This window comes from Phyllostomus hastatus, unplaced genomic scaffold (genome assembly GCF_019186645.2).
Source record: "Phyllostomus hastatus isolate PE091 unplaced genomic scaffold, TTU_PhHast_1.1 phas_scaffold_345, whole genome shotgun sequence".
NCBI lineage: Eukaryota > Metazoa > Chordata > Mammalia > Chiroptera > Phyllostomidae > Phyllostomus > Phyllostomus hastatus.
Window position 1 is genome coordinate 26,736,561 of NW_025334024.1, and position 27,255 is coordinate 26,763,815.

At 45.9% G+C, this 27,255-nt stretch overlaps 1 protein-coding gene across 3 annotated transcripts in view; it reads left to right on the forward strand.

Moving 5' to 3' along the window:
- Nucleotides 1-27,255, forward strand: part of RPGRIP1L (RPGRIP1 like) — a 90,568-nt gene that overhangs the window by 21,143 nt on the left and 42,170 nt on the right. For all 3 annotated transcript variants that reach the window (XM_045818981.1, XM_045818979.1, XM_045818980.1), the window contains exons 7-16: nucleotides 3,364-3,469; nucleotides 5,899-6,045; nucleotides 7,549-7,622; nucleotides 13,213-13,352; nucleotides 17,995-18,101; nucleotides 18,336-18,386; nucleotides 19,079-19,258; nucleotides 19,754-19,871; nucleotides 23,547-23,999; nucleotides 26,587-26,738. In XM_045818981.1, the coding sequence (XP_045674937.1) occupies nucleotides 3,364-3,469; nucleotides 5,899-6,045; nucleotides 7,549-7,622; nucleotides 13,213-13,352; nucleotides 17,995-18,101; nucleotides 18,336-18,386; nucleotides 19,079-19,258; nucleotides 19,754-19,871; nucleotides 23,547-23,999; nucleotides 26,587-26,738 (1,528 nt within the window). The remainder of the gene's footprint in view (nucleotides 1-3,363; nucleotides 3,470-5,898; nucleotides 6,046-7,548; nucleotides 7,623-13,212; nucleotides 13,353-17,994; nucleotides 18,102-18,335; nucleotides 18,387-19,078; nucleotides 19,259-19,753; nucleotides 19,872-23,546; nucleotides 24,000-26,586; nucleotides 26,739-27,255) is intronic.

Below are 27,255 nucleotides of genomic sequence, written 5' to 3' on the forward strand. Positions count from 1 at the left end.
TCGTGCCTCTGAAAGTCTCCCTCCCCCAGTGAATCGAGGGCCGGGCGTTCCTAGAGCTGCGATGGCGCCCCGCAGCAAAACTGGAGGTCCGTGTTTTCAGGGCTCGCATTAGGAATCCCCTCTTCAGAGCTTACTGCTTGCTGGACTGTTTCAGATTACGAGAGAAACTTGGCACACAGGTTGTTGAGCTGTGTTACTTTTTCAACATAAAATCTAATTTATTTCAGTTTGTTCTTAACCGTGAGGTGGGCCAACAAGTCTTTCCAGAGTTTTAGAAGATTTTATCATAATTGTAAATAATATGTCTGTTAAAAAGAGAAAAGGAAGAAATGAAACTATTTTCCAACTTAATGTTCGTATTTTTTTTCAAAATCCTTGTTGAGAAATTCATTTTTACAAAGAATTTAGTTGAGATGCCTGGTAGATACCTGTTTGCAAATCATTTCACCATGTGTAATGCAGTGTGTATGCAGTGGTACATGGCTGTCAGAGTTCATCTGAACGTTTTTACTATGGATTATTTATTTTTTAAGATTTTATTCACTTATTAGAGAGGAGGGAAGGGAGGGAGAAAGAGAGGGAGAGGAACACGGATGTGTGAGAGAAGCGTTGGTAAGTTGTCTTCCCTACGCGCCCCGACCAGTGACCCCTCCGTTTGCAGAGCAATGCCCGACCCACGGAGCTGCGGCAGTCAGGGCTGGGTGTCGTTCCTGCAGTTAGAACGTCATCGCCCTGAAGATGCGATACGATGTCCCCGTCACTGTGTGTGGAACGGGGCAGGACAGTACAGTGCGGAGGTCCCTTAAACCTTCGCCGTTCACCTGGCCTGACCCCTCTCTGCAGAGGAGAGCAGCCCGAGGCAGCAGAGGGGGGGGCTCCCGCTCCCTCCTACCCGCACGCAGCCCCCTTCTCGCGTCCCTGGTCAGCTTCGTGTGGCCTGGCCTTTCGTCTCCTCTCTCTCACTCCACCCTCATTTTATTTTTTTTTTTTACCGCATCTTGTCCCCATAAACATGGTCAGCTGGCGATCGGGCTGGAGAGGCTTCTTCACTGTAGGCCTTCCTAAAGCCAGCCCACAGCCACCACATGGTCGCTCTTACCTCCGCTGTCCTCCGCACCCCTGGGCCAGCGCTGTGGGAGGACAGACAGCCTTGTCCGCACCCACGTCTGGTCGCAGTGACGGCTGATACGTTGTCGACAGCCCCCAGACCGGCCCTGCAGCAGGACTGGTAAAGACCCGCCGGCGCTTCCTGTGGCCCCGGGCAGGTGTCCTGTTCCGCGGACCGACTCTGTGAAGCACCACAGGACTGTCGCTGGCTTCTAAGTCCTACTTAGGTTGTCATTTGTGCCCGCTTTGGGGGCGTTGTTAGTACAAAATACCACGTCACTGTCCTTGGCAGTACTTCGAAAAGTCTAAACCCCAAGCAGTTTAGGAAAATATTCAAGAAAACGTCCACCAATTAAGCCACTGAAAGTTTTTGAGATACTTACTGGCCTTTGCCATACAAAGAAAACTCAAAATTAGCATCTGTTGTTTCTGGGACCCTATGTGGCCCAGCGGGTAATTGGGGCTTCATTCTCTGCTGTTACTGTCATTAAACAATAGTTCGTATTTAAATGTACTTGACATACACAGTGCGGGGCAAAAGCAAATGTTCAGCTGTGACTACAGGAAACACAGAGTTTATTCTTGTATTATTATTTATTAATTACTGTATTATTTTCCACACAAACAACAATAAACTTACTTTTCCCCCACTCTATATATCTTCTTGAAAATATTTAACATACTCAAGAATAAGAAAAACGAAATATCAGAAACAACTGAAAATATAAGAAAAGGTCTGAAATTATTTGAACGCCGTTCTGTTCTTCCAGGTCAGCAAGTGTCACTCACTGTCGAGTGGCCAAACCGGGTAATTTGGGGGGAAACAGATAAATCATATTTTGACTTTTAAATGTGAAAAAAGTGGATATTTTCTTTAGATCTATAAAATATATTTTTCTCCATATCACACTTTTCTAGTAAAGGTAGTGGTATTATCTTCAGTGGGTAAGATAGCAGTGTTGCTACTATCGCTAGTGGGTAAAGATAACAGTACTGTCGCAGTGAGTAGAGCTAATGCAAGGGGAAGGACCGCGAGTGCACTGGTGAGGGTGTGCTCAGAACTACTAGATAATATGTTTTAGACACACGGTTATTTTAACATTGTGTTAAGGCTGTGCCCTGGGCAAGATCCAGGTTCTTGGACTTGTTTGTCCTCTGTGTGAGGACAACTGACTGCCCAATGCCAAAACGCAATGAACTTTCAAATATCAAAGAGGAAAATTAAGTATTTCAAGTCCTCAGCTGGTTTACAGATGTGTGGGCTTTGTAGTTCGTCTCCTGGTTCCAGTAGGGCAGTGTGACAATTTTTCCAATATGTGTGCTCTAGATAGGTTTGGGAAGCAAAATCACTTACTTTAAATACAGAGAAAGTTTTCTGGACTTAAATTGTGTCTGTTTATTTCCCTTAAAATACAAAGCCTTAAAACCGAGCTTCACATTTTCAAAGATACTTCTGAATATAAAATGTATTAAATTAAGGAACTCGGTTTCTCCGTCAGGAAAATAAATGCCTTTTGAGAACAGGTATTCATTTAGATCTGTGATTAACCTTTAATGAGATCTTCCTGTTAAATTCTGCATCTGCTTTAATCTCGGCAGGAAAAGCACAGACTCGCACCGCAGCAGATAGGGTTTCTGGGTACCCCGTGGACGTTACACGATCTCTTACAGCTGAAGGCACATGTGCAACGGATTTAAATGCCAGCTTTGGGCATTATTAGTATAAAATGCTAAGCCACTTTTTTTAGAAATGTTTTGAAAAGTTCAAACTCCAGGAGGAAACGCCAATAAATGGTAATCTTGCGATGCCATTTGTTTCGAGGGCGTGGTGGGGAGATGAGCGGCTGTGCTGCGTGTTTTTTCCGAAGAGGGAAAGGTCTCTGGTGATCCCACGTCTGGGGGTGGGGCCGTTTCTGTGCAGAGACCGACGTCCCCTACGCCGTCTCTCAGGACACTGGGAAGTGACACGGAATCCGTGTTGTCAGTCACCGCGCGGGTGACACAAGTCATTGCATCTGGGGCTCCCTTCGGATCCTGGGAGTCTTTGCGTTTATAGGGTTCCATGTAGCTATTAGTTGGTTTTAAATAATCTAATCCTAAGTATATAATAAACTGAGAATCTTGGTGACTGATCTGTAAGTGTGTACATTTTTTTTTAGGTAACATTCCATGAAAAATTGTGATTCCATGACAGATTTGTTCACTTTTGCCCTGTATTTTTTCCTGTCTCTCTCTTTCTTGAACACGTCATTACAGGTCAAACATTCGGGACAACGTAGAAATGATCAAGCTTCATAAGCAACTCGTGGAGAAAAGCAATGCCCTTTCGGTGATGGAAGGAAAATTCATTCAGCTTCAAGAGGTACTGTGTTAATTTACTTTATTATGGTGATACATACATACAAATGTCCAAAACAGTATTCATGTTGCATATTTTTAAGTATAATGGCCATAAAACTAAAAAGCAAAGATGACTATTTTTATTCCCAATTTTGTATAATTTCACTTTATATATTATCTGTTATTTATAACTTCATACTTAAAGAAATGACCAAGTGGTTGGACTTTTTACAAATATCTGTGTCATCTTAAAATGACAAACACATTTCTCATAAACCATCTCGTGTTAAGAAGGTTTATCTTTAACTCTGTGGGCACAGAGCACTCACCGTTTAGAGGCGCTTGCATGTATCTTCAGTTCTAAGCACTTATGAACTACCCAGGAAAGACTAAGGTTACGAATAGGCCAATGATCAGTCAGGTTTTGTTAAGTCTTTCTTTGATGTGGTGTTTTGCTTTGTTTTGCCACTAAAATATGTGGGTATCCGTCATGCCAACCCTTCGTGCATTCATTCTACACCTGGACCACGCAGGTCAACGGCGCTCGGAGCTCGTCACCCCATTACTGTCCGCACGGGGCCATGGCCACACGGGGCTGTGTCCACAGAGGGCTGCTGTGTCCGTACGGGGCTGTGTCCACATGGGGCCGTGGCCACACGGGGCTGCGTCTGCACAGGACTGTGGCTGCACCATCAGAGGGCTTTGTTGGTGCTGTGCAGCTAACACCGGTTCCGGAACTAACAAGCCCAAAACACTCCCCACGAGCAGCACTTGTGTTCCCCAGTTCAGTGGCCCCGTTTTCTGCAGTCTCGTTTTCCATGGTTTCGGCTATCCACGGCGAGCCACGTTCCAGAAATACCAAATGGAGAATTCCAGAAATAAACAAATCCTAAGTTTTAAATTGCATACTGTTCTGAGTAGCATGATGAAATTTTGGGCTGTCCACCTGGTCCCGCCCACCTGGGATGGGGATCATCCCTTCGTCCTGCGTATCCGCGCCTCCTGTGTCTCCTGCCTCTTAGTCACTTAGGAGCCATCTGGGTTACCAGAGAGAAGGACAGAGGCCACGTTCACATAACTTTCATTGTAGTGCACTGTTATCGTTGTTCTGCTGTGCTCCTCGTTACTGTCGATGGTATTTAACTGTGCCTGATTTATAATTTACAGCTTTCATAGGTATGTGTCTACAGGGGAAAAACGTAGTGTATCTCATGTTTGGCACTCTCTGTGGTTTCAGCATTGAAATCACCGAGGTATTGGAACGTGTCCCCCATGGTCCAGGGGAGACACTGTGCCTTCTCTGAAGTCCTGGGACAAGGAAAGCAGTACATCGATGCGAAGCATAGGGTCACCTGAATGCCCACCTCTTCTTTGAGCGAGACAGTTCATGAAAGCGAGGAGACTCACTGGGATGGGAATGACAGCATGCTGTCTCCGCACTGGAGGAAGAGGGAGATTAGGTCCACGTGTAGCTGAAAACCGCTTCTACCGTGCGGAATTAAGGGAGGAATTAAAAAGTGATTTATTCTCTTACCACGGACTTGTTTTGGTCGCCGTTGCACAGTGGTGCCAGGACTTTGCTGAAATACCAGCACTCACAAGTGTCTGCTGGGGCACAGGTTTGGGGAATGGCACTGGGTAGAGAATCGAGGGGGTCAGACCGACAGCCTCAATGAGGTGGGAAGGCCGGAGAAAGCTTCAAAGGTAGCGTTTCATAATCACACCAGGATTAACAAAACTGGACTCGAGTAGCTCAGTACGTGTTTCTGTTACGTGACTGAAGAACCGCAGTGGGACGCAGGAGATTTCATTAGCAGGCGAGGCATGCATGGCATGGTCGTGGGGTCTCTGGAAAGACTTGAACGTAATCACCTTTCTTATTTATAAAAGATGTGGGGTTTAAGTATATAAAATTGAATTGAAAATATTCGTAAACGGACACCCTAAAAATTGAGAAGACTTCACTAACTGTTTTACTGAATTGAAAATTTTAACTTAATTGAAATTAGAAGCTGGCTTCCCGAGGCTGTTGGTCTGTTGTGGTGGCGTGTGGCTTCCGCCTGTGGTCGGCACAGACCTTTGCCCCCGGGAGCAGCGTCGCCGGACACAGGTTCCGACCGCTGTAGGCGCAGCAGCAGGAGGAAGAGTCGGTTGTTAGAGCTGACTCACTCGCTGGTCACTGTCCGCAGGTGAAACTCGAGGCAGAAGTTTTAAAAAGAGCGAGAACAGCTCGCGTCACTCGACTCCGTGCCCGGCGGGCCCTGAGTTTCCTCCCCAATGATGCATGCGCCTGGGCTGGGGGGGTCTCACGGCCAAGTGCACAGACGCTGTCTGCGAGGCGAAGAGCCAGCTGTGTGACGTGAACTTCAGGGGCCAGTGTACTCATAGAATTGTATTCAGATCAGAATCCAAACATAATTTTGAGAAGATTTTTTGTCTGTTTGTTTTTAGAAGCAGAAAACCCTCAGGATCAGCCACGACGCCTTGATGGCCAGTGGAGAGGAGCTGAACAAGCAGCTGAAGGAGCAGCGCTCCAGGTGCTGCAGCCTGGAGAAGCAGCTGCACGCCCGGGCCTTCTCTGAGCAGAGGGCGGACGAGGTGAGCCTCCGCGTGCCCGGCACCCGCTGCGTTACGACGTCTCTGTCCCGGTTTTGAAAAAGTAAAGTGGAGACATTTCAAATATCATACGTACTTAAAAATCCTAAGCTACACACACGGCACATTAAGCACAGCGCAGTGTAGTTGGCACGTTATGTGGACGGCAAAGCAGTGCCCAGAACACCTGCCGGCAGCCTGCCAGCAGCCCTGGCCCGTTCGCTCAGTTCACTACAGTGCTGTCCGGGTGTGCCGCGGTGGCGGGTTCGATCCCCAGTCAGGGCACACACATGAGGCAGCCAATGAATGCATCAGTAAGTGGAACAGCAAATCAGTGTTTCTCTCTCTCTCTCGCTCTCTCAAATCAATAAACTTAAAAATTCATAAAGTTAAAAAAATTTTTTTAAAAATACTTGCAAATGTACCGAGAGCCATAGCCATTGTTTACATGAGAATTAAGGATCTTTGAGGAAAAAGAAAACGTTTTGAAACAGATGCCAAATGACGTGTGGAACTTAACTTTCTCCGTTTTTACAGTTTATTAGTCATTTGCCACGCCAAAACAAAGTTACAGGGATGTGTTTGTTTCTGAGGAAAAGGGTGTTGTATTTTGCAATAGGAGCAATTTTGTGAAATTATTTTCTTTTCTAAGAAGTCATGTGAAAGCTCATCTCCCCGTTATTGTTGCTGCTCGTGTCTCCCAGCTTCTAAAGCCTCTGTCTGTAGTCCGTGACACTGGCTCTCAGAGAGCGGGAGGCGGATGAGATGCCCCCATTCTGTTCTCATCTCGGGAGAATCTCTCACCAGGGCTCATGCCGGCACCAAGGGGAAATTCTGAGAACGGAAATGAATTTTAAGAGTACTCTGATCCATGGGGAAAGCTTGTAACTACAAAATATGCCGCTGAATAAATACAGAAGGCTACATGTTAGTCATAAAGATAATTTTTATCCCAAGTTAATTTCTGAAAATATTCTTTGGGATAAAACAAGGTATACGGTTTTATTTTTTCGTTCATATATTTAAAAGATGTGCTACTGGCTCTTTGTAAACTCCAGGTAATGTGAGAAGTTACGTCGTCAGAGTAAACAGTGACTGACAAAATTTCTGTGAGCCATAAATAAAAGTAAAGTTAATCCTTTTTCTTTTTAATGGGCCAATTGGAAATTAATGCAAAATGAATATAAAGATGAAATTCGCTGGGAAGAAGGAAAAAATATTATGTTTTCCCAGACTTAACAGCAAGCTTTTAACACAGTCTTTATTGAGTTTTGGAACAGGTTGCCGTAAAGTAGTGCACACGTTTCTACTAAATTAAAACAGATCTATTGATTTCGGGGGGTGGGGGGAGCGGGATCAGTGCTGAATTAGATGCAGACAGTGTAAGGGGACTAGTTAGCAGCTGCAGCTGACAGGGGTAAGACCGAGACTTGCTAGCCTCCTCTCGCGTGCTTTGAACCCTGTGATTTTGTGTGATAACCGCCTAATGTGTGATTTTCATTTTAGCTGCAAGATAGAATTAATGATTTAGAAAAGGAGCGGGAACTTTTAAAGGAAAACTATGATAAACTTTACCACAGGTAAATCTGATTCCGTGTGTTCTCTCATTCTCTTGTCTTGAGATCTTTTCTATCAAAGCATCGGGTGTCAGAACATCTAATATGTATTAAAGAATTAGCTACAGATGATTGCAAGAAATGTATGTTGTGACATATGTATTTATATATATTATAGAAGAAAATGCGCTTTTGGGGGCATTGGCAATACGTTTTTTAACCTGAGTGGTGATGTGTTACTGAGAAAACCCTATCACTGTCACTAGTAACAACTGTTTCCGTTTACTGAACACAGACCAAAGCTAGTAGGGACTGTACTGACCGCTCTGCACGCATTATTTAAATGCCTTACAGCAGCCTGGAGGTGTGGGCATTGTAAGTGCCCATTTCGCAGACAGTGAAAATGAAACAGAATGAAGTAGCTTGCCCACCTCCTTGAAGCTGTGGCGTAGCAGAGCTTGCGTGTGGACCTGTCTGGGTCCCCCCAAGCCCTCGTTCTCCCCACCGGGCTGCCCAGCCCGTACGCTGAGGGGCGCTCTCTGATGGAGGCGAGGGCGTTCCCCTCTTAGTGTCTCTGCTCCCTCTACAGAGAAACTCGAGCATCTTTATCTCATGCCACATTTTAAGGAGCTGTTTCAGTGTTATTGTTTATCTGCTGTATAATTAAGGTGTTTAAAAACTTAATCCCTTCTACTGTTAGAAAGAGACTTCCGCTCCACAGCTAAGTGTAGTTAGTGATGCAGCTGTCTGTGTATGTGTGTGTGTGTGGGTTTCGTACATGACGCTGATAAACGATAAATACACGTTTACATGAAAGCACACTTTCTGAATACTGAAGGACATCTGTTGGAGCAGATGCAACAGTTGCTTCCATGGATCCATCAGAAAGTAGTCAGCTACAGAGATATCTTTAACTTTTTATCTGTACATTTCATGTTTTGTAAACTAAATTTATATTTTTAAATTAAACAAGCCATACCTAAAGAGTGTAGTGATAGGTCGTTATTCATTTTTGCTTTGAAAATAAATTAATGTTAGGCATCATTCCAGTGGTATGCATTATCCATGTCGTTGACCCACGAAAGCTGATGATCCTTGCACAGTGGCTCATTGTACTGAGGGTTGTTACAAACGGCAGGTTCGGGCCACAGCTCAGAGAGTATCTGGGGCTCTCCAGCAAGGAGCTGCCGGCCAGCAGCCTCTCTGTGGGGTCTGACTGCAGCCCCCTTGTGCGCCTTTGGCCTCGGGGCTGTGTGCTGGCCCCTCTCATCGGCCTGGTTAATTTTACCTGAAGCACTTCTTACACCTCTTGTTTTATATTTCCATCTCTGTAAAACAGCACGGAGGTTTATGTTGATATGTCCTAAGTATTTAGTATTGTAGTTGTGTACTTGAAAAATCCAAGTTCCATCACACTGATTGCACAACCACCATGTCATATGGTGGGGCGAATGTTCCCCTCCCGTTTCATGAACGAGGGAACTGAGACTCAGCAACACCAGGGCTCGTTCGGTCTTACCGCATTGCTGAGACTCTGGCACACGACTTCCACCTGATTCTTCTGATTCTAAAACTTGGTTTTTCCCCGCTGTGCTTCACTATTTCCCTGACTGTTCTTGGCCTGGGAACTTGTGCATTCAAAAGGGAAACATTCGTGGAATAACAGAACTGTCATACGTTCAGAAATTTTTCTTGATTTTTATCTTCAACATCTTGTAATTTCAAGTAATTTAACATAGTCTTACTGCAAGAAAATAAGTGCCATTTGGCCATTACTTGTACATTTTCTGCTTCCCCCCAATTAGGGGATTTACTGAACGTACTCTTTTGGAACACAACGCTTAGCTGGGGATAATGCATACATGGAATTTTTAGAACGACATGTTTTTCTCATATTTACTTTATCACCACGAAACTTTATCTACCCATATTAGATGGTGATCTAAGAGTATAAATATAACTTTGAGTGTTTTTTTCTTCTATGCTTTATGCTCAAGCTACGTCTTTTCTGCTATACTCAGCAGACTTCATTATGCTGCTTACACGTGACTCTGTGTCAGGCAGCCGGAAGCAAATGTGTGTAATGAGTGTCATAACGTTTTGTGTTGCAAAAAATCACGTCACGCACGAAACCCCGCACGCACACGTAGGAGTAAACAGAGCTATAAAATTCTCTGACGCGTTTTTTTTAAATATACGTTTTCAGAAGTTGGAGAATCTACAAAACCCAACAAAAACTCAACAGACTGCAAATACCATTCCTAAGATTCCTCACGGCAGTCGTGCTGCGTGTCCCTGGCGCTCACCATCGCCAACAGCTAGTGCTCTCACAAGCTGCACGCGCTCTGCTGGGTTAGTCGCAGGGATAGCATGTTTTTAAGAGGAGAGCATTTGTTTGTTATCCAAAACTGGCCGGCTTTCAGGAGAGAAATGTGATTTGCAGATTGCGTTCTCATCTTCCTTTCTCAGATGAAATTTTGAATGTGTTTATTACTTGACATGTGACATACTAGAAATCATCTGGTAAGATAAAACCCTCATGCTAGTATCTGGTATGAGCCTTTTCTAATACGCTAAACATTCTTGATACAATGCCAAGAAATAAGCGCAGCCTTAAGAAAAGCCAATTTAAAAATTCAGAATAAATTTTTTGCAATTAAATCGTTGTATTTGGTTAGAGAGAAACCCCATAGGATAAAGCAGTAAAAGCTGTGTCCCATTTTTGAAGTCAGTGTAGTGGCTAGGGTGATGTCGTTAGTGAATGCAGTTGTCCTTCCACTGTCGTGTGTGTGAGTAACCTGGAAAGCAGAGAATGTGGGTCTCCCTGCCCCTCTGAAACCGCTCCAACGCCTGCCTTCCAGCTCGGATCCAGGCAGTTTGGGGGCGGAGCCACAGAATCCCCTGAAGGTGATTTTAAGATATCAACTCCCCAGAGACACTGCTCTAATGCCTGTTGTGAAAAGAAGAGTTAGTGTAGTTTTTGAAGATGGTATTAACCATTTTAAGACTTAGGTGCATGAAGTTTTTACAGCATGAGAGTCATCTAACACCCACAATTTTCAGGAACAGTGCTCACCACCCACAGACTCTCTGTGTCCCACCGCTGTCACCTGAGCACCTGCCTGTGCCAGGGACCACGGAAGCTCACGTGACCGGTGCGTCCCAGACAGGAAACGAGGACGTTTGGGCCATCGTTTCTCCTCCAGCAAGGGAAGCAGCCTGGTGTAGACACGCATTTCTTTTCCATCAGGGCCTAACCAAAGTCCCCGTGGCCTTCTCCAGGGGTGATTCAGAGCTCACACTGCCCCGTCTCATCAGGGTGCCCTTGAACACGGAGGAAGTGGGGTTCCTCCCCTGAGGAAGGACTCCCGAGGGTAGGGATGGATTCCCCAGCTGCTGGTCAGGGGTGTGTGTCTGTAAGACGCTGGCCCGTGGCCGCAGTGGACGTGCCCGCGGGCACCAGCACCAGCGGGCCCACCACTGCACACGGACACGTGGTCACCCCCGCAACACAGTGTGACTGGGAAACGCGCACAAAGGCCAGCTGCCGTCCCCTCAGCTGCCACCGTAGGCAACACGCAGAAACATTTCCACGAATAGAAGGCTCTCCAAGCCTGGTCTCTCATGCAGATGTAATCGTGCACGCAGCCTCCACAGGGAAAACGGAGGCAGATGTGGCTCCCACTGATAGCCACACAGATGGCTCCAAGCACCGAGGGGCACAGTAACCTCCAAAGGAATTCCTCGTGAAACTCCAGTGGAATGTAATCCGAAATCCAGGGGGAAGATAGCCATGCCCTAAATTCAGACTGACTTATGCTGATTTACACTAGCATTTTGTGGGTTTGGAAAAACCAGGCTGCTAAATTGTTCTTAATTTAAACACATACAGCTTCTGATGTTTCTGCCAGATTAACTGTTGGTGATCTCTCTGCTGGTACTAATGCTATTGGAACACCACTGTTTCTAATTTCTGGTGTCTGATATCATGTACAGTTGTGCCCGTTTCATCATGCTAATTTTTTTCCTGGGTAGTACATGTTTTTAATAATACGAGACACACACACACACACATAAACTCACATGCATATATATGTATGCGTTTGGTAGACATAATTGGACCAGACACAGAAATTATATCTGTTCTTTATTTGAAAATGAAAATGTAAAGGAATGTTCCTTAGTATTTAAAGTACGTATTGTATTTAGATCTCATTTAAGTCTAGGTAATTGTACCTTTTTAAAAATTAATTTAAAATATCGGCATATCAGACCCACGTGTTTTTTTAAGGCTCCATATGTGGAAGGAAGACATCGATAGATGAAGCAGATGTCACATTGAGAAAAACTTCTCGAGTTTCATTCATTGCTAAGGCCATGTTATTTTAAACGCAACAAAAACATTCAAAATGTAATGAAAGCACAGTTGATGTTTTTTTCTTTTGGAAGCTATGCCTCCCAGAAATGTATCCCTTTTTGGGGGGAAAAAAACCCCAAACCTCAAGACTAGCTGGGAGCAACATTAAGGGCAATTTTCAGTAACAGGTTTCTCTTTCATTTACTTCATCATCAGTACAAAACCAGATTTTATACATTTTTGTTTCATTGACTGGGTTTCAAATACGTAGAAAGGTCAAAGCTGCTGATAATTATTCAGTCATATCAAGCTTCACAGATAATAGTTTTCTGCTGAAATACAGATCAAGATCCGTTTTTCCAAAACCTGGCTATCACCTGGGAGGTTTAGAAACACAGGAATTCCTGGGCCCCGGGATCTTCGTTTTCAGATCTCCCCCAGCGTCCTCCGAGTCTCGGGCCCAGCACCAGCATTTAGCGGAGGCCAGCATTCGGGCACCACCGGCCTGGACGAACGTGGGGCGTGCGCATCTCCTGTGTCCGGTTTACTGGTTCTCCTCCAGCTGGCCCTTGCAGGCTTGGTCAGTGGTGGACTTCAGCAGGAGTTGAAACCGCTGCACTTTTTTAATCACTGAGGGGTAATGCTGTTCTCACTGGGTTTTCCCCGGGTCACGTGTTGCCCTTCAAACTTGCTCTCTTTGTTCTGGCGCTTTTTGTTTTGTTTTTTTTTTAGGACAAAAACAGCCTTATCACTATTTCTTACTATCAGATTTGCCGCCTTGTCATTCAGTCTGCTGTCGCTCAGAGGCCAGGCTTTTGTGACTGTGTCATTATCCCAGGTCCCCGAGTTAAAGACCAGGCCCCCAGCTCCGCAGGGAGAGGGCCGGTGCGTGGGAGGGAAGGGCCCGGCGGCCCCGCCCGCCGAGGGCTGGAGCCCGGCGTCCCCTGGCGCGCGCACAGCACCGCGTCTGGATTCCTCCGCCCGCCCCAGCAGCGCTGCGCGCTGCCAACTCCCCCGACGACTCCGGGCTCTAAATTAAGGCCAGCTCCCCCGCGCGTCCCACGGGCTCTTTCATGTTCCCCAACCGCAGCCCGAGAGAGGCGCCTGGGTCTCAGCAGCAGCAGACCGGCACATGTTTGCCCAATTCCTGAGACGTGAGGACAGTGGTCTCTGCGCCACCAAAAGCTTTTCTCTCTCTCGTATTTTCGGTCGGAGCCGACGTCCCAGCGCTCCTCGCCTGTCACGTGTGTTTTGCAGCGCCTTCAGCCCCGCCCCGGAGGAGCAGTGGAAGTTGAAGGAACAGCAGCTGCAAGTGCAGATCGCTCAGCTCGAGACGGCCCTAAAATCCGACCTAACAGACAAGTCCGAGATCCTCGACAGATTAAAAAGCGAGAGAGGTATCTGTGACTTGACTGCTGACTCGCCCATTTCACACCTGCGCCCGACGCGTTGCCGTGCACGGACTCGGTCGGTGCCCTGCCGGGCGCCGGGCTGTGCGTGGGAGCCGCGGCCGGTGTCCGCAGCGGTCCACGCGCGTGAGGACCAGTGGTCGCGGAAGCTTTCTTTAGCCTTCCCAAACTGTGAGCCTGTCTTAGACGGCCAACAAGTGTTTACTTGCTGGGCACTGTTCGAAGTTCTGGGGACGCAGCAGTGAGGAACACAAAGGCCTGGCCCGCACGCGGCCTAAGTTCAGTGGGGGAAGCGAAGAGGGAGTCAGTCGGCTGTCTGGCGGTGGCACGTGCACTGGGCGTGGAAACAAAGCAGGGCCAGACGGCAGAGTGGCCGCAGTCCTTGACAGGTCCAGCGGGGACGGTCCCCCCGGTAGTGAGAAGTCGGAGTCCTCACTGTGACGGTGACCTTCTGTACCAGGAAGCCTTGCCAGGGTGTCCCTGGCAAATTCAGTCGTGTGTGAGGGGCAGGTGGGCCCAGAACTGGATTGCTGGGGAAGGGCAGGTATGTTTTGTTTGCTCTGTATTGTTTTGTGTGTTGCAAACAAAAACAAGGACTGAGCATGCCCCCGCCCCCACAAAAAGAACAGATGTCCCCACCGAATAATAATCATTAATAACTTTCATGTTAGGACGAGTCACTGGTCTCACCCTGCCTGTCCCAGAGAAGTAAAATAATTATAATTACAGTAGATGTTCGATTTACTCTATTCCACACACATATATATTACACACAAATGCACAACAGGGGAACTAAACTATTAGGTTCAAATGTTTTATCTGCGGCTCATGCACTAGGTAAACCGAGTGATGTGATGATAAGGTTGCTTCTTGGGAACATTTGCAGTTTTGTTTCATGAGAACATTTAGAAGTTTAATGCAGGCTCAGGGAAAAAAAGAAAAAAACCTATCTTGTCAGTATTCTATGTATTGATTTAAATCACAGTGACATACTTCATTAACTATAAGAAAGATTTTTTCCCCATTTTAACATTTCTGAAATGGAGATGCATTTTATAAATCATAACATTTAAAATTATGGTCTTTTTTTTGAAACATTTTAAGAAGGCTAAAACAGAACACACGTTACAATTGATAGTCTGGAGTTCAAGGAAACACTTCTTTTGAGCAAGTGATTAAATCTGCTCACAAAGGAAACGTATAAATTGTACTCTTCCAAAAACACATAAATGTCTCATTCTTAAAGAAAACAAATGAAATAAACTTTCCTTATTTCTGTGCTTTCTGTACTTCTGTAGATATTAAGAATTCCAAAACTCTTATCTACGGACATCTGAATCAATCTGAGGGTTCTTATAAATTATTAAATCTACAATTGCCAAGATATTTTATTTCAACTAGTCAATTTCTCGTCTCTTTTTAAACTAGTTCTTATGTCTCTTTTGGATTTTCTCAATAATAAAAATAACTCATGTACACCATAAAAAAAGTCCCATTAAAAAAAAATTTTTAATCACTCAGTTTCACAGTGCTGAAGATAATCTCTACTAATATTTACATATGTCCTTTCAGATTTTTCTCTATGTGTAGATAGTTTTATAACATGCTTTTTTATTTACTATATTGTGAGATAATTCCTTGAGCATGCATGCAAATTCTCATCCTCCTGATCTGTTGTGGTTGTCACAGTTTCTCAGCATGAGGGTGTGTCACAGATTGTTTGACAATCTTCTATTGATGAATTTTTCAATTGCTTTAGTTTTTTAAGTATCATAAAAATTTTCTAAACAAATCTGTGTACACTTATTCATTTTTCCTAAGGAAGATTACTGGAAGTAAATCTCTATTTTTAATCCCACTGTTATTTTAAGTTATTTTTTGCTTGAATGCCTGAAATTTATAGGTCTAATGATTTAAGGTTTTGTTTTTTTGTGAAAATGTCACAATAGATTATAAGAAAAATATCGCAGCCTTTAACTATTTTTTTCCAGGGAAACACTACACCAAAAAATTGAAATTGCCTATTTAAGGAAATCTTTTAATATTTGGAAAGTTCCTCTTTGTATAACAGATTTTGAAATTGTTTAATTTCACTTTGAAGTCTCTTCACACACTTACCTTTTCATGTACCAAGTGTTCTCTGCCAGAAGATGTTTCCCTGGCTTCTTGAAGTCATTCATCTCGCTGGCAAATTATTTTTAGAGAATACTCACCTCTTTATTCAAGGTACAAATTAGTTTCAGATTGTGTGAGTGCGTGGGGGAAGGATATGTAAATGCTGCTTGCATTTGGTTAATGCTTAAATTAACTGCATGTGTTTAAAGGGCTGCTTTTGAAAGCCCCTTTCTATCTTTAGCTGAAATGCATAATTCAGCATAATGCTATGGTTATATTGATCACAGCTGAAGATATTAACACAAAGGAGTTCTGAAAATTGTTTAGTTGAATTGTTCTCTGCAGTCTGCTTATTAATGCTGTGCTTGAAGAACATAATTTTAAAAGAGTGAAATGTTATCTCATTTGAATAAAATGCTGTTTAGTTTAACCTGCTTTTTGTCAAATGATAAGGTAAAGGAGGTTATTTTTCATCTTGTACAGGGTGCTTTGATTTTTCATATTATAATTCAGCAAGTCTATTTCCTCTTTGAACTACAGTGTCTCCCAATAAACAGTTTAATAAAGGAAAAATATAGTGAATAATTCGACATAAAATTCAATAGAGAGAAAGTCACTGGCACTCAGTACTATCTTCTCCCACTGAGTTATTTACTCACTAATAATGCCATAGTTTAAAAACATCAGTGAACATATGGGGACATCGTTGTTGAAACAAAAATGAGTAAAAGAAGAAACACTGGAATAAGGTAATTTGTATTTGCTGGCATGTCATTCTTGGGGCCCTGCTCTGAAGAACGGGAACCGCAGAGTGACTAGGGCTGAGAAACAACTGTCTCAACGGGCACGGGCAGGCCTGTCCCCTCCGCCCGGCCCACCCTCCGAGTCCCTCACAGTTAGCTCTGCTGGCCGGAGAAGGGAATCGTATCCTCCCCAAGACCCGTGCTGTCACACCCTCTGCCTACAGCCACCTCCTTTTTGTTACCTAACCATGCTATCTAGGTGTCATTTTAACCTAATCAACATAAAATACAGCTTTCTGCATTCTTATACTACTTTCTAAAAAAAGAAAGCAAGTTTATTTCATGAGAATTCATATTTTTTATTAATCCCAATTTTTAGTTTAAAGACAAGTATTTCACCTTTATCTTCAAAATTTCCAAGTGTTGTCCACATTATAAATTTGTTTCCATTTTGTTCATTAAATATTAGCAATTTATACTCCAGGATAACCTTTAACCTTTTACCAATAAGAAAAGGTATCTATATATTTGATTCTAAAATGTCTCTGCATACCCTAGATTCACAGGTTTGTTTTACTTTTTAGTTTGCCAGGAAATATGTGATATTAAAGATACCCAAATTTACTCCCTTTCTTCTTAACTGTGTGTTTTACCATTTCTTTACTTCCATGTAGTATTTCTAGCTTGGAAACAGAAAGCATTTTAAATGTCAGAAACATATTTTTGTATAAAAAGCAGCGTGCAAATGCACTCATGTAAAGAATTCTTGGCAGAACGTGTTGACTTGCTTTTTTTTTTTTTTTTTTAAGAAAAGGAAACAAAAATGTAGAACTTGAGTTGAGGGCTTAGGACAAACACACATCTCTGGGAATGGCTGAAATTAGTGGGGACACTTTGGTGACATGGTTTAGGGCCAGTCCACTGGGAGCCAGAACGGAGGTGCCTTGACCACCACAGTGAACTCCAGTGAAGGGGACACTGAAGAACATGACACTAAAGAATACATTTGTTAGCTGGCTACTATGCTTTTTTTTTTCCTCAAGTTTAAAGCATGTTTAATGCAGGGAGAGAAAAATTAGTCTCTTTATGGATTTCCTGTCTTCGGTAACACGGCTACCCTGAACCCCAGTTTGTGGGCCTGGGGAACACCCCCCACCTCCGTTTCTCAGTCTCGGGGTCCACATCCTTCTCATTCACAGCGTGAGCTCATCAACAACCCACATGAATTATTACTGATACTGCCACGCACTGGTTGAGAATCTATTTCCACCTTAACAGATTTGTTCAAAGTGTAGCTGATTAAAATTGTGGCTTTAGCTGTTACCAAAGAAATTACCTTGTTTGGATAAAAAGGCTTTTTGTTAAATTGGGAAAAGGAAATTCAAGGAACTCAAAAAAACTAAAAGATAAATTTTTTCTTTTGCATGCCTTTCAGGACCCTTAATAAGTAAGTAAAAATCATAGATTTAGAAACATATTTTCTTAGGTATTTTAGATAGAATGTTCCTGTGAAGTCCCAGAGGCCACAATTTCCTTATATTAGTACTGCGAACGTACGTCTTAAGTTTTCGATAAGCGGTGAGTCATATGGCAGACACATGAGAGGGTGCGCTCATCCCTCCTTCCCGGCCGCCAAGGCCTAGGTGCCGGCTCAGCCTCCTCTCTGACCAGAACGGCTTGGGGTGTGCGCATCGGGAGCCGTATGGATTTAAAGTGTGTTCTTACCCTGCCTCCTCTCATACCTTTCCCATTGTATCGCCTTCTTCTTTAAGAGCAAAATGAGAAACTCGTCCAAGAAAACAGAGAACTGCAGTTGCACTACCTCGAACAAAAGCAGCAACTTGACGAACTTAAGAACCGCATGAAGTTTTACAACCAGGTGAACCATTTCCTTCTTCACGAAATAAACACCACATTTGTATCTACATGTTTTACGTGTAGGGAGAACGCTATGCGAGAATGAAAAGGAATACAAATACCTTGCTGCACGTATTAATTCATGGTGGCGGGCAGCTTACGTTCGTTCCACGAGGGTAGTCTGCATAGTTGGGGTGTCTCGTGTACTTGCCGTTAGCATCTCATCGTGAGCTTCCGCTCTCTCCGTCTGTTGCAGGAGAGTGACATCAATGCTGATGAGCTGAGCGAGGCGCTCCTGCTTATAAAGGTAACTTTCTGAACTTCACCGTGAATTTCATGTCTACATATAACTGTCTCAGCATAATGAAGGCCCTTTATCTGTAACCCTTTTACATGGAGAATGAATTATTCAGGAAACTGGTCAGGCGACTTTTAGTTACAGCATATACACATTTCATAACGACATCAAAATTACACTAACATGGATCTTAAAAACTTGTATTTAAAGGACTTTCTCCAGCTATAGCAAACATTTTGCTTTTGCATGCTTTACTATAAAACGAATAAACAATGTTCTGTCCTAAGAGATCTTGGTGCACACTATCATTTTAAGTCAAAGATTGAATTTTAAGTGTTACCAGAAGATGTTTTCCAGTTCTAGGATATTCTGTTGTTTACAGGAAGACATGAGAAAATGCATTTATTTCCTTTGAGATCATCACAGTGTAGATTTTAATCATATGAAGACACAGAAATAGAAATAAATGTACATGATTTCTTTTTTATGTCATGAAGTAATAAACTGTTTTTTGAATTCTCTATAATTGTTCCAAATGTCTGTCCAAATATATTTTCTATACCAGGACTACTTTATTCCTGATGGAAAATGGAAATATATCTGTTTTCAATTAATGATTTTTCCTTGCTATACCTATATTAAATTGCATGATTACATTTTAGAGACTCTTGTTTCAATAATAAAACATGGTTTTGTTTTAGGCTCAAAAATCACAGAAAAATGGAGACCTTTCCTTTCTAGAAAAAGTAGACAATCAAGTTAATAAAGACCTAGAACATTCCCTGAGAGAGCTGCAAGCAACTCATGCAGAAACAGTGCAAGAACTTGAAAAGACAAGGAACATGCTAATTATGCAACATAAAATTAATAAAGATTATCAGGTAATGTAATACACGGAGTGGCGAGAGTCAGTTTCCTGTGATGTTCTACGGATGATTTACTTTCTTAAGCAGTATCGCGTATGATCTTGTAACCTGTGATCCTGTGTTGTCATGTGCCTGGAAGTTGGCCGTGTACCTAAGCACTTAGAACAGAAAGGCAGGATCTGAGAGCGCAGTGGTGGCAGCCAACTCCCGTTTTCTACTGTCAGCGCCCTCTGCTGGTGGGCTGCGGTCCTTCTGGTGCACGCCAACCTCCACTAGTGGGAAGACCCACCCCCCACCCCCCCACCCCGAGGGAATCCGAGTTTTGTTGATTTCACTTCTGATTTTATGAACAGTTCTAAACCAGTTTTCTATACTGTAAGCTATTTGAGGTCAGGAAAGTGGCTTCCAGCTCCCGGTATCTCCAGGATCTAGAAAATGCTTGAATCATCCTTGCTTTAAAAAACAAAAAGGGAACAGATCACGAGTACTGAAACTTACGTCATTTTTCAGATGGAGGTTGAGGCCGTGACCCAGAAGATGGAGAATCTGCAGCAGGATTACGAACTCAGAGTGGAGCAGTACGTTCATCTCCTGGACATCAGGGCGGCGCGCATCCAGAAGCTAGAAGGTACGGTGCGCATGGTGCGCTGTCTGCCTCGTCCAGATCCACACTCATGGCTTCTTTTCGCCCTCCCCCCGCCAATTCATAGCTGTAACAAAGATGCACCAGAAAGGCTGTTATGGTCTGATTATTTTCTACTCAGGAGTATGTAGAAATTCCTTACTGCTTTTTGAATTCAGTGCTGCTTGCAGACTGGATTTCAAAGCACTTCATAAAGTATCTCAGACGGAATTTACCACCCCATTTCTCATTTCTCTTCTGAGGAACCTGTGCATCTTACCAAACCAACATGCCTGCTCTTTGTCAGATTCCTCCTGCTCAGTCCCGTCACGGTGCCTTCGCCTCCTCCGCGACCACCTTTCCCCGACTCCAAGATATACACCCCTCCCTGCTTCAAACTCCTAGTGCAGGCGCGAGCCAGGAAGCTGGCTCCCGTTGCTCCTCCCCACTCCTCCACCGGCAATGGCCTTTCAGCGGTCCTCCAACTGGAGCAAGTGTGGGGGTTACAGGGAGGGCTTGGTTCTCTTGCGGCTTCCTGGGCCTTCCCGGGACCCTGGGACCCACGGGTCTATTCATTTATAAATAACTCCAGGTAACTCAGATACAGGTGCAGGACCACAGTTTGAAAAATACTGTCTCGGCACTGACCACTTTTCCTCTCGGGTACTGTGGTCTCCGAAACCGTGTTGGATATTACAGTACCAGGTTTCTCCACTGTCGGGGCTCTGCGCATTCTCTGTGACTGCAGTGTAAGTTCCGCACTTGGAAGTCCGTTACCTCTCTTTGGTGTCCCTTGCCACACAATGCTTCATTCAACTGTCTATGCCAGCAGCAATTTGACACTTAAAAATTACTGAGAGTCCCAAAGGCCTTTTGTTTATGTGGGTTACACTTGTGATACTTACCATATTAGGAATTAAAGGTGAGAAATTTTAAAAATATTTCAAGTCATGTTAAATAATAAGAAACCCATCCATGTTAACATAAATTGCAGCATGTATTTTTAAAATGCAAAGTTTTCTATACCAAAAATTAGTGAGAAGAGGGACATTTTAATTTTTTAAGAGCTTATTTATTTATTTTTAGAGACAGGGAAGGGAAGGAGAGAGAGGGAGAGAAACATCAATGTGTGGTTGCCTCTTGTGCTCCCCCTACTGGGGACCTGGCCTGCAAACCAGGCATGTGCCCTGACTGGGAATTGAACCGGTGACCCTTTGGTTCTCAGGCCCATGCTCAATCCACTGAGCTACACCAGCCAGGGCTTTTTTTAGTTTTGAAATTGTTTAACATTTTTGCAATTTTCTTAATGTCTGGCTTAATAGAAAACAGCTGGGTTTTTATATGTGCTTCTGTATTGAACCTATTATGATATCACATATCACGTAGGTTCTGGAAAACTTCATTATACACTCGTGAGAGAATAAAAATGTACAAAGCCAATAATATCTTAGGATTATTTTTTAAACAGTTCTGACTTCACAAACCTTCAGACTGTGCCAGGAACCCTCAGGGGTTCCCAGACCACACTTTGAGAACCACTGCTCTGGGTAGAAGGGCTCAGAGAATATCTTCATCTGACCGGACAGGGTTTTCCAGGAGTCACAGGGCAGTGCGCACCTTTCATTTCAAGGAGTACGCAGCAAAAATGTGCTCAATGGGACTCCCCTGAATAACGAGGTCATAGAGTTTGGGATTTTCACTTCTTTCAGGTCGTAGTTCACCTTTACCAGTATATGTCATCTGTCCCCTGCATTCGTTGGTTCAGCCCATAACGTGCCCACGCTGCTAGCGCATCCTGAGCAAAGTGCTGGGCTGCGGCGGGAATACGGATAGGGAGGACAGCTCAGGCGCCAGCCTCAAGGCACTCAGGAGATGCGAACAAACGGATAGGCTTTTTTCTGTGAAGAGCGTGGAGCCAGGAATGTGCAAAAGGTACCAGGGAGAAACTGAGGAATAAATGCCCGTTTATACCCGAAGGTCAGGGGAGAGTCCACACTCGAGGCTGGGAGTGTTTAAAGACGACAGAACTCCCCACTAAGTAGCGGCTGTAGGGGGCAGTCCAGGCAGGAGGTGAGGCGGGAAGAAGGGCCCTCGAGGGAAGCTCTGTCGTTCCTCCGGGAAACTGCGTGTGGACCCATCGAGTGGGGACCCGGGAGCAGTCATCCTGAAGGCCCCATCTGCCGTCCTGAAGGGTGGGAACCTCCCTGAACTGGAGGGCCACTAAGGCATTTTCCGAGAAACGTACCCAGGACTGCACTGTGGACGTTATGCTTCGGGACTGGGTGCAATGAGTCTGGCAGGCAGGCAGGCAGGAAGGAAGGGAGCAGTGCGGGTTCATGATGACCTAGGAAGTACACTCTAGAGGTTCAGGACGGCAGCATTAGTGGGGATGGAGAGGACGGGCACATTTGTTACATACTTAGGAGGCAGTGTCGGACGTGCCCCTAGAGGTGTGGGGCGAGGAAACCAGAAGGACCCGGCCCTCGCTGAGGCAGCCTGGAGGATGCCCCGCCCTCACAGGAGAGGCGGGGCGCAGGCAGAACTGGGAGAGGGCACGACGCACTCTCCTCTGGGCCCAGTGAGTGCGGTGTGCCTCGGGGTATCGGGGTGGAGGGCTCAGCAAGCCACTAGGCACCAGTAGCCGACATCCATAGAAGGGGATGACCTTGCCCATGGGAGACAGAGACTGAGGGGAGGATGAAAACGGAGACCCTGCAGGAATGAGAGGAAGGGCAGGAGGAGAAGCGGGAGGACGGCGACAGGACCCCGCGGCGGGGTGGAGTCCAGAGGAGGGGCTACCGGTGTCCACCATGCGGAGGGATCAGGTGACGCCAGGGCCGAAGTCTCCTCGACAGAGCGATCAGCTGGCTGCGGACGACCTTTTCTTGCGCAGTTCCAGGGGAAAAGGGAGGCCGGCGCCGTGCGTGGGAGGCCGGAGGGGGTCTGCTAGATTAGATGCAGGGCTGGAGACACAAGCATCCGTCCCTGGCCTGGAAGTTTGGATATGCCCTGGGGGGAAATGTGTGTTTAGAAAGAGCTGGGTCTTTTTTAAAAATGGTATCCTTTTTGGAGAAGTGTAAATAACGTGACTTTAAGCTACATAATTTGAAGTATACAATTGGGTGAGTTTGGGCCGATGTATATACCCCTGTGAAACCATCACCATAATCAAGATCGACAGACCCATCACCCCCCAAAAGACAGGAGGAGAGTATATCCAGGGAGGGATAAAAGTGAGGTCGCAGTTGTTCGTATGGAAAACAGTACAGTAATAAACTGTGTTCCGCGTGCTCACGGCCGTCAGCCGGCTTTCGCCTCCCTGGGCGCTGCTGGGCGGAAGGGGAGCCCACTCAGTAGGAGAGAAGGTGACAGTGGTGTCTCAGGAGCAGGCGCAGCCCCGGTCCTTACCTCGGCGGGTCCTTCAGAAGCCACCTTTCCCTCTTCCGTGGGGTAGCCTGTGTCACAGCTTACGTTGTAATTTTGTTGTTTAATAGGTGACGTCAAAACAAATGATGAATTTCGGTATAGTGTGGTAATATTCACAGAAGAGCCGTGCAGCCACAGAATGTAAGGTGGACGCCATTCCCCGAATGCGCTGAGACCTCCCACCACTTGGAAGGCCAGCCTGTGTCCCGCCTGCCAGTGTTGCAAAGGCCCTGAACCGCGTGTCTTCTCTTGCAGCCCAGCTGAAGGACATTGCCTACGGCACCAAACAGTACCGATTCAAGCCAGAAATCCTGCCGGACGACTCCGTGGACGAATTCGATGAGACCATTCACTTGGAACGCGGCGAAAACCTCCTGGAAATCCACATCAACAAAGTAGCCTTTTCTTCTGAAGTTTTACAGGCGTCTGGCGACAGAGAGCCTGCCACTTTCTGTACCTACGCCTTCTATGACTTCGAACTGCAGACGACCCCCGTCGTGCGGGGCCCTCACCCCGAGTACAACCTGACCTCCCGGTACCTGGTGCACGTCGACGACTTATTCCTGCACTACATTCAGAGGAACACGGTCACTCTGGAGGTCCACCAGGCCTACGGACCAGACTATGAGACAATTGCAGCATGTCAACTGCGATTCCACGAACTTCTAGAAAAAAGCGGCCGAATATTTTGCACGGCAGGTTTGGTTGGTGAGTACAGTTGGACGAGCTTTGGCCATCTGAATCGCCAGTTTGGTTTCTGTACTAATTCGGTGTTCCGGATTGGGGTCTTCTTTTACAGAGTCAGGGGGTCCCTCCGGGGGAAAGGCCAAATTCTCCACTCAGCTGCCCGCAGATGCGTGGACTCTCGTCGATGTCCTGACGATGGCAGTACAGTGACTGCTGGTTCTTTAAAGTCCTTTACGTGCAAATGTTTATTCACAATGTCAGTTTCCTTGTTTGTTAAACATCAAATGCAGTACGTGCGTCAAACACTGTTTTGTAAGAGTGTACCTTGTCACCACTGTCAGCAAGTACTGGGAACGTAGCGGTACGTGGTGAGTAAGACACCGTGCCTGCCCTCGTGCAGCTCACCGTCTAGAGGGGAGACAGGCCGTAAAACAAATGTATCATCACGTAGGACGAAAAACAATCAGGGCGCGTGGCAAAGAGGGAGGTGGAGGGTTGCTGATTCCGAGAAGGGCGCCCCGGCGGGGTGACGTCGGTGAAGGCCGAGCAGAGAGCCCCTCCAGGGCCGGGGAGGGACGCTGCCGGCAGAGCGAAGGGCAGGTGCGGAGGCTCGAGGGAGGGGCAGCAGGACGGCCGGAGCTGGAGCGTGGCTGAGGCTGGAGCTCAGGCAGGGCCAGGTCCTCCTGCGGACCAGAGCCCTGTCGGTCACGGTGAAGAGTTTGGATTTGATTTTTGCCCTCCGAATGATGAAAATCAGCGGAGGAAGACGAGGAGGAAAGGGGCACGGTCAGACCCAGGTTGTGGGGGAAGCGCCCTGGGCGCTGCAGGGAGAAGAGTGTGGGGGCCGGGAGGGAGGACGGGCCGCGGTCGGGCAGCCCTCACAGTGCTCTGGGAGGATGGCGATGGAAGCGTCGGTAAGAAGTGGTTGTAAGTGTGTGTTTGATTCACTCTTTCTTCAAGACTCACTTATCGACTAGAACAGTGAGGGAAATCGAGGAGGCAAGAATTTCTGGCGTGAGAAACCAGGAGAGTGGGAGGCGACTTACTGAGACGGGCCCGGGAAAGGAGCAGAAGTGGGGAGGGGGCATCAGGAATCGTGTTTGAGCACGTTAAGGCTGGCCCGCCCACTGGGCGGCAAAGCGGGGAGATGCCGCGGCGCAGCTGGAGACCCGAGGCTGGAGGTCACGGACACAGAGAGAAGGGTGGGAGTCGCTAACATACAGAATGCATGGGAAGCCTTGAGCCTAGACGGTATCACATGGGAAGTGAGTGTACACAAAAAAGGAAAGATGGTGAAGGACTGAGCCTTAGAAACCCCAAAACTTAGGGTTGAGGAAGAAGAGGAAGAGCCAGGAGTGGCCAGTGAGGCAGGAGGCGAACCCAGAGTGTCCAGCAGCCTAGATGCCGAGTGAAGGACACGTTTCAAGAAGGCAGGAGGGGGACTGGGGTTCTGGGAAGGTGTTTTATTCTATCGATTGAGCAGTTGCTTGCAGAGGTAGTATAGTCACATGATTCAAAAATCAAAAAGGCACAAAAGTTTACACCATAACGTGTCTGTCTCCCAGCCCTGCCCCCTAGATACTGTGGGTCTTCTCACCGAAGGCTGCACATTCTCCCCCCAGATTTTATGCATGTACAAACACGTGTGTCTGTGTGTTAATATTCTTATTTTAGGACAAGTTTTTAAATGATGGCGGATTTGAATCACGTTTGCATGTTGATGAGAAGGATCCATGAGCAAGGAAGGAGTTGTTCAAGTAGGAGAGAACAGGGTCATATTTTTAATATGTTATGCTCAGGAAAATTTTTGTCTGGAATATTATCTATTCAGCCATTATGTCCCTGTCCCTCTGGCGGGAACACATCAGTGGAGACCAGGCCCTTGCCCTCAGGATGCTTGCAAGGTGGTGGGGAAGCTGACGGGTGCGCAGCAGGTGGGTCAGGCGCCCCGGTGAGGGCACGGCCTCCCTTCCTGTGCAGGAGGCAGAGAGAGCTCTTCACAGGGGGCGCAGGCGAAGGGCGGCCCGGGTGGGAATGCTTGCTGAGGGTGCCATCGAGCGAGGGTGTGGGGCACGGCGGTGTGCGAGTGGCGTGGCCGAGGCCTCTTTCCCTCTACCTGTGACATGGTGGAGTGGGAAGGGGCCCGAGATTCCTTTAGGCTGATTAGAATGCGGAACATCACGTTCACAATTCTGAGGTCCCGCACTGTATCTGTCACACTGCACTGAGAGCAACTCGTTTTTTTTAAAAAGTGCCACAGCGTCAGAAAGAGTCTCTGGGGTGTTTGCCTTTCAATACTTAGATTCTTCTTTATATTTCAGGAGGGCCGAAGTAGTATGCCCTGGAAGATCTCAAACATACTTTACAGTTCTTAAATAACATCTAACGTGCAGTGCAACCCATAACTTTATTTTCAACCCATGGAGAGTAACTTTATTTTCTTCATCTCTGTTATTTGCCAATCACACATCGTTTGTGGGCGTCATATATTATTTTACTCAGTGTAACATTTATAGTTTTAATGTCTAGTGCCATTGATGTATTCTTTACGGGTATACATCTTGATTTATGGGACTGTTTTAACAGCAAGTTATATATTGATTTGTAGGAACTAAAGGAGACATCCCAAATTTTGGCACAGTGGAATACTGGTTCCAATTAAGAGTTCCCGTGGACCAAGCAATCCGGCTCTATCGGGAGCGGGCAAAGGCTTTGGGATATATAACATCAAGTTTTAAGGGGCCAGAGCAAACACCGTGGGTAAGCTTGTTTGGTTTTAAGACTCTTTTATGGCACAGAAATTTTATAAGATTCTTTATATGTCATGCTTTCAACTGAAATTATTTTCTTTCACAGCCATCAAGTGGCTTTTCCTAACTTTTTATTTTGAAGCAATCATGGACTCGCAGGAAGTAGCAAAAACCGTCAGAGAAGTCCTGTGTGCACTTCTCGCAGCTTGTGCTCGTTGTAAGGTCTTACGTAGCCGTACAGTACAAAGCCAACACCAGGACGTCGGCGCTCGCACAGCACCGTTAACGAGGCTGCAGACCTCGGGCATTTGATCAGCTTTTCCTCGAGCGAGGGAGGGGGAGGGGGAGGAGTTCCGTGCAGTCTCATCCCGTGTGAGCGTTCACGTAGCTACCACCACAGTCAAGATGCAGAGTTGTTCCGTCGCCACAGAGAAACCCGTCCTTGTGCTACCCAGGACACTCGTGAAAAATGGAATTGCATTGCGATCATCACACATCAAGTGCCTTCGTTACCCTCCCTACTGTGA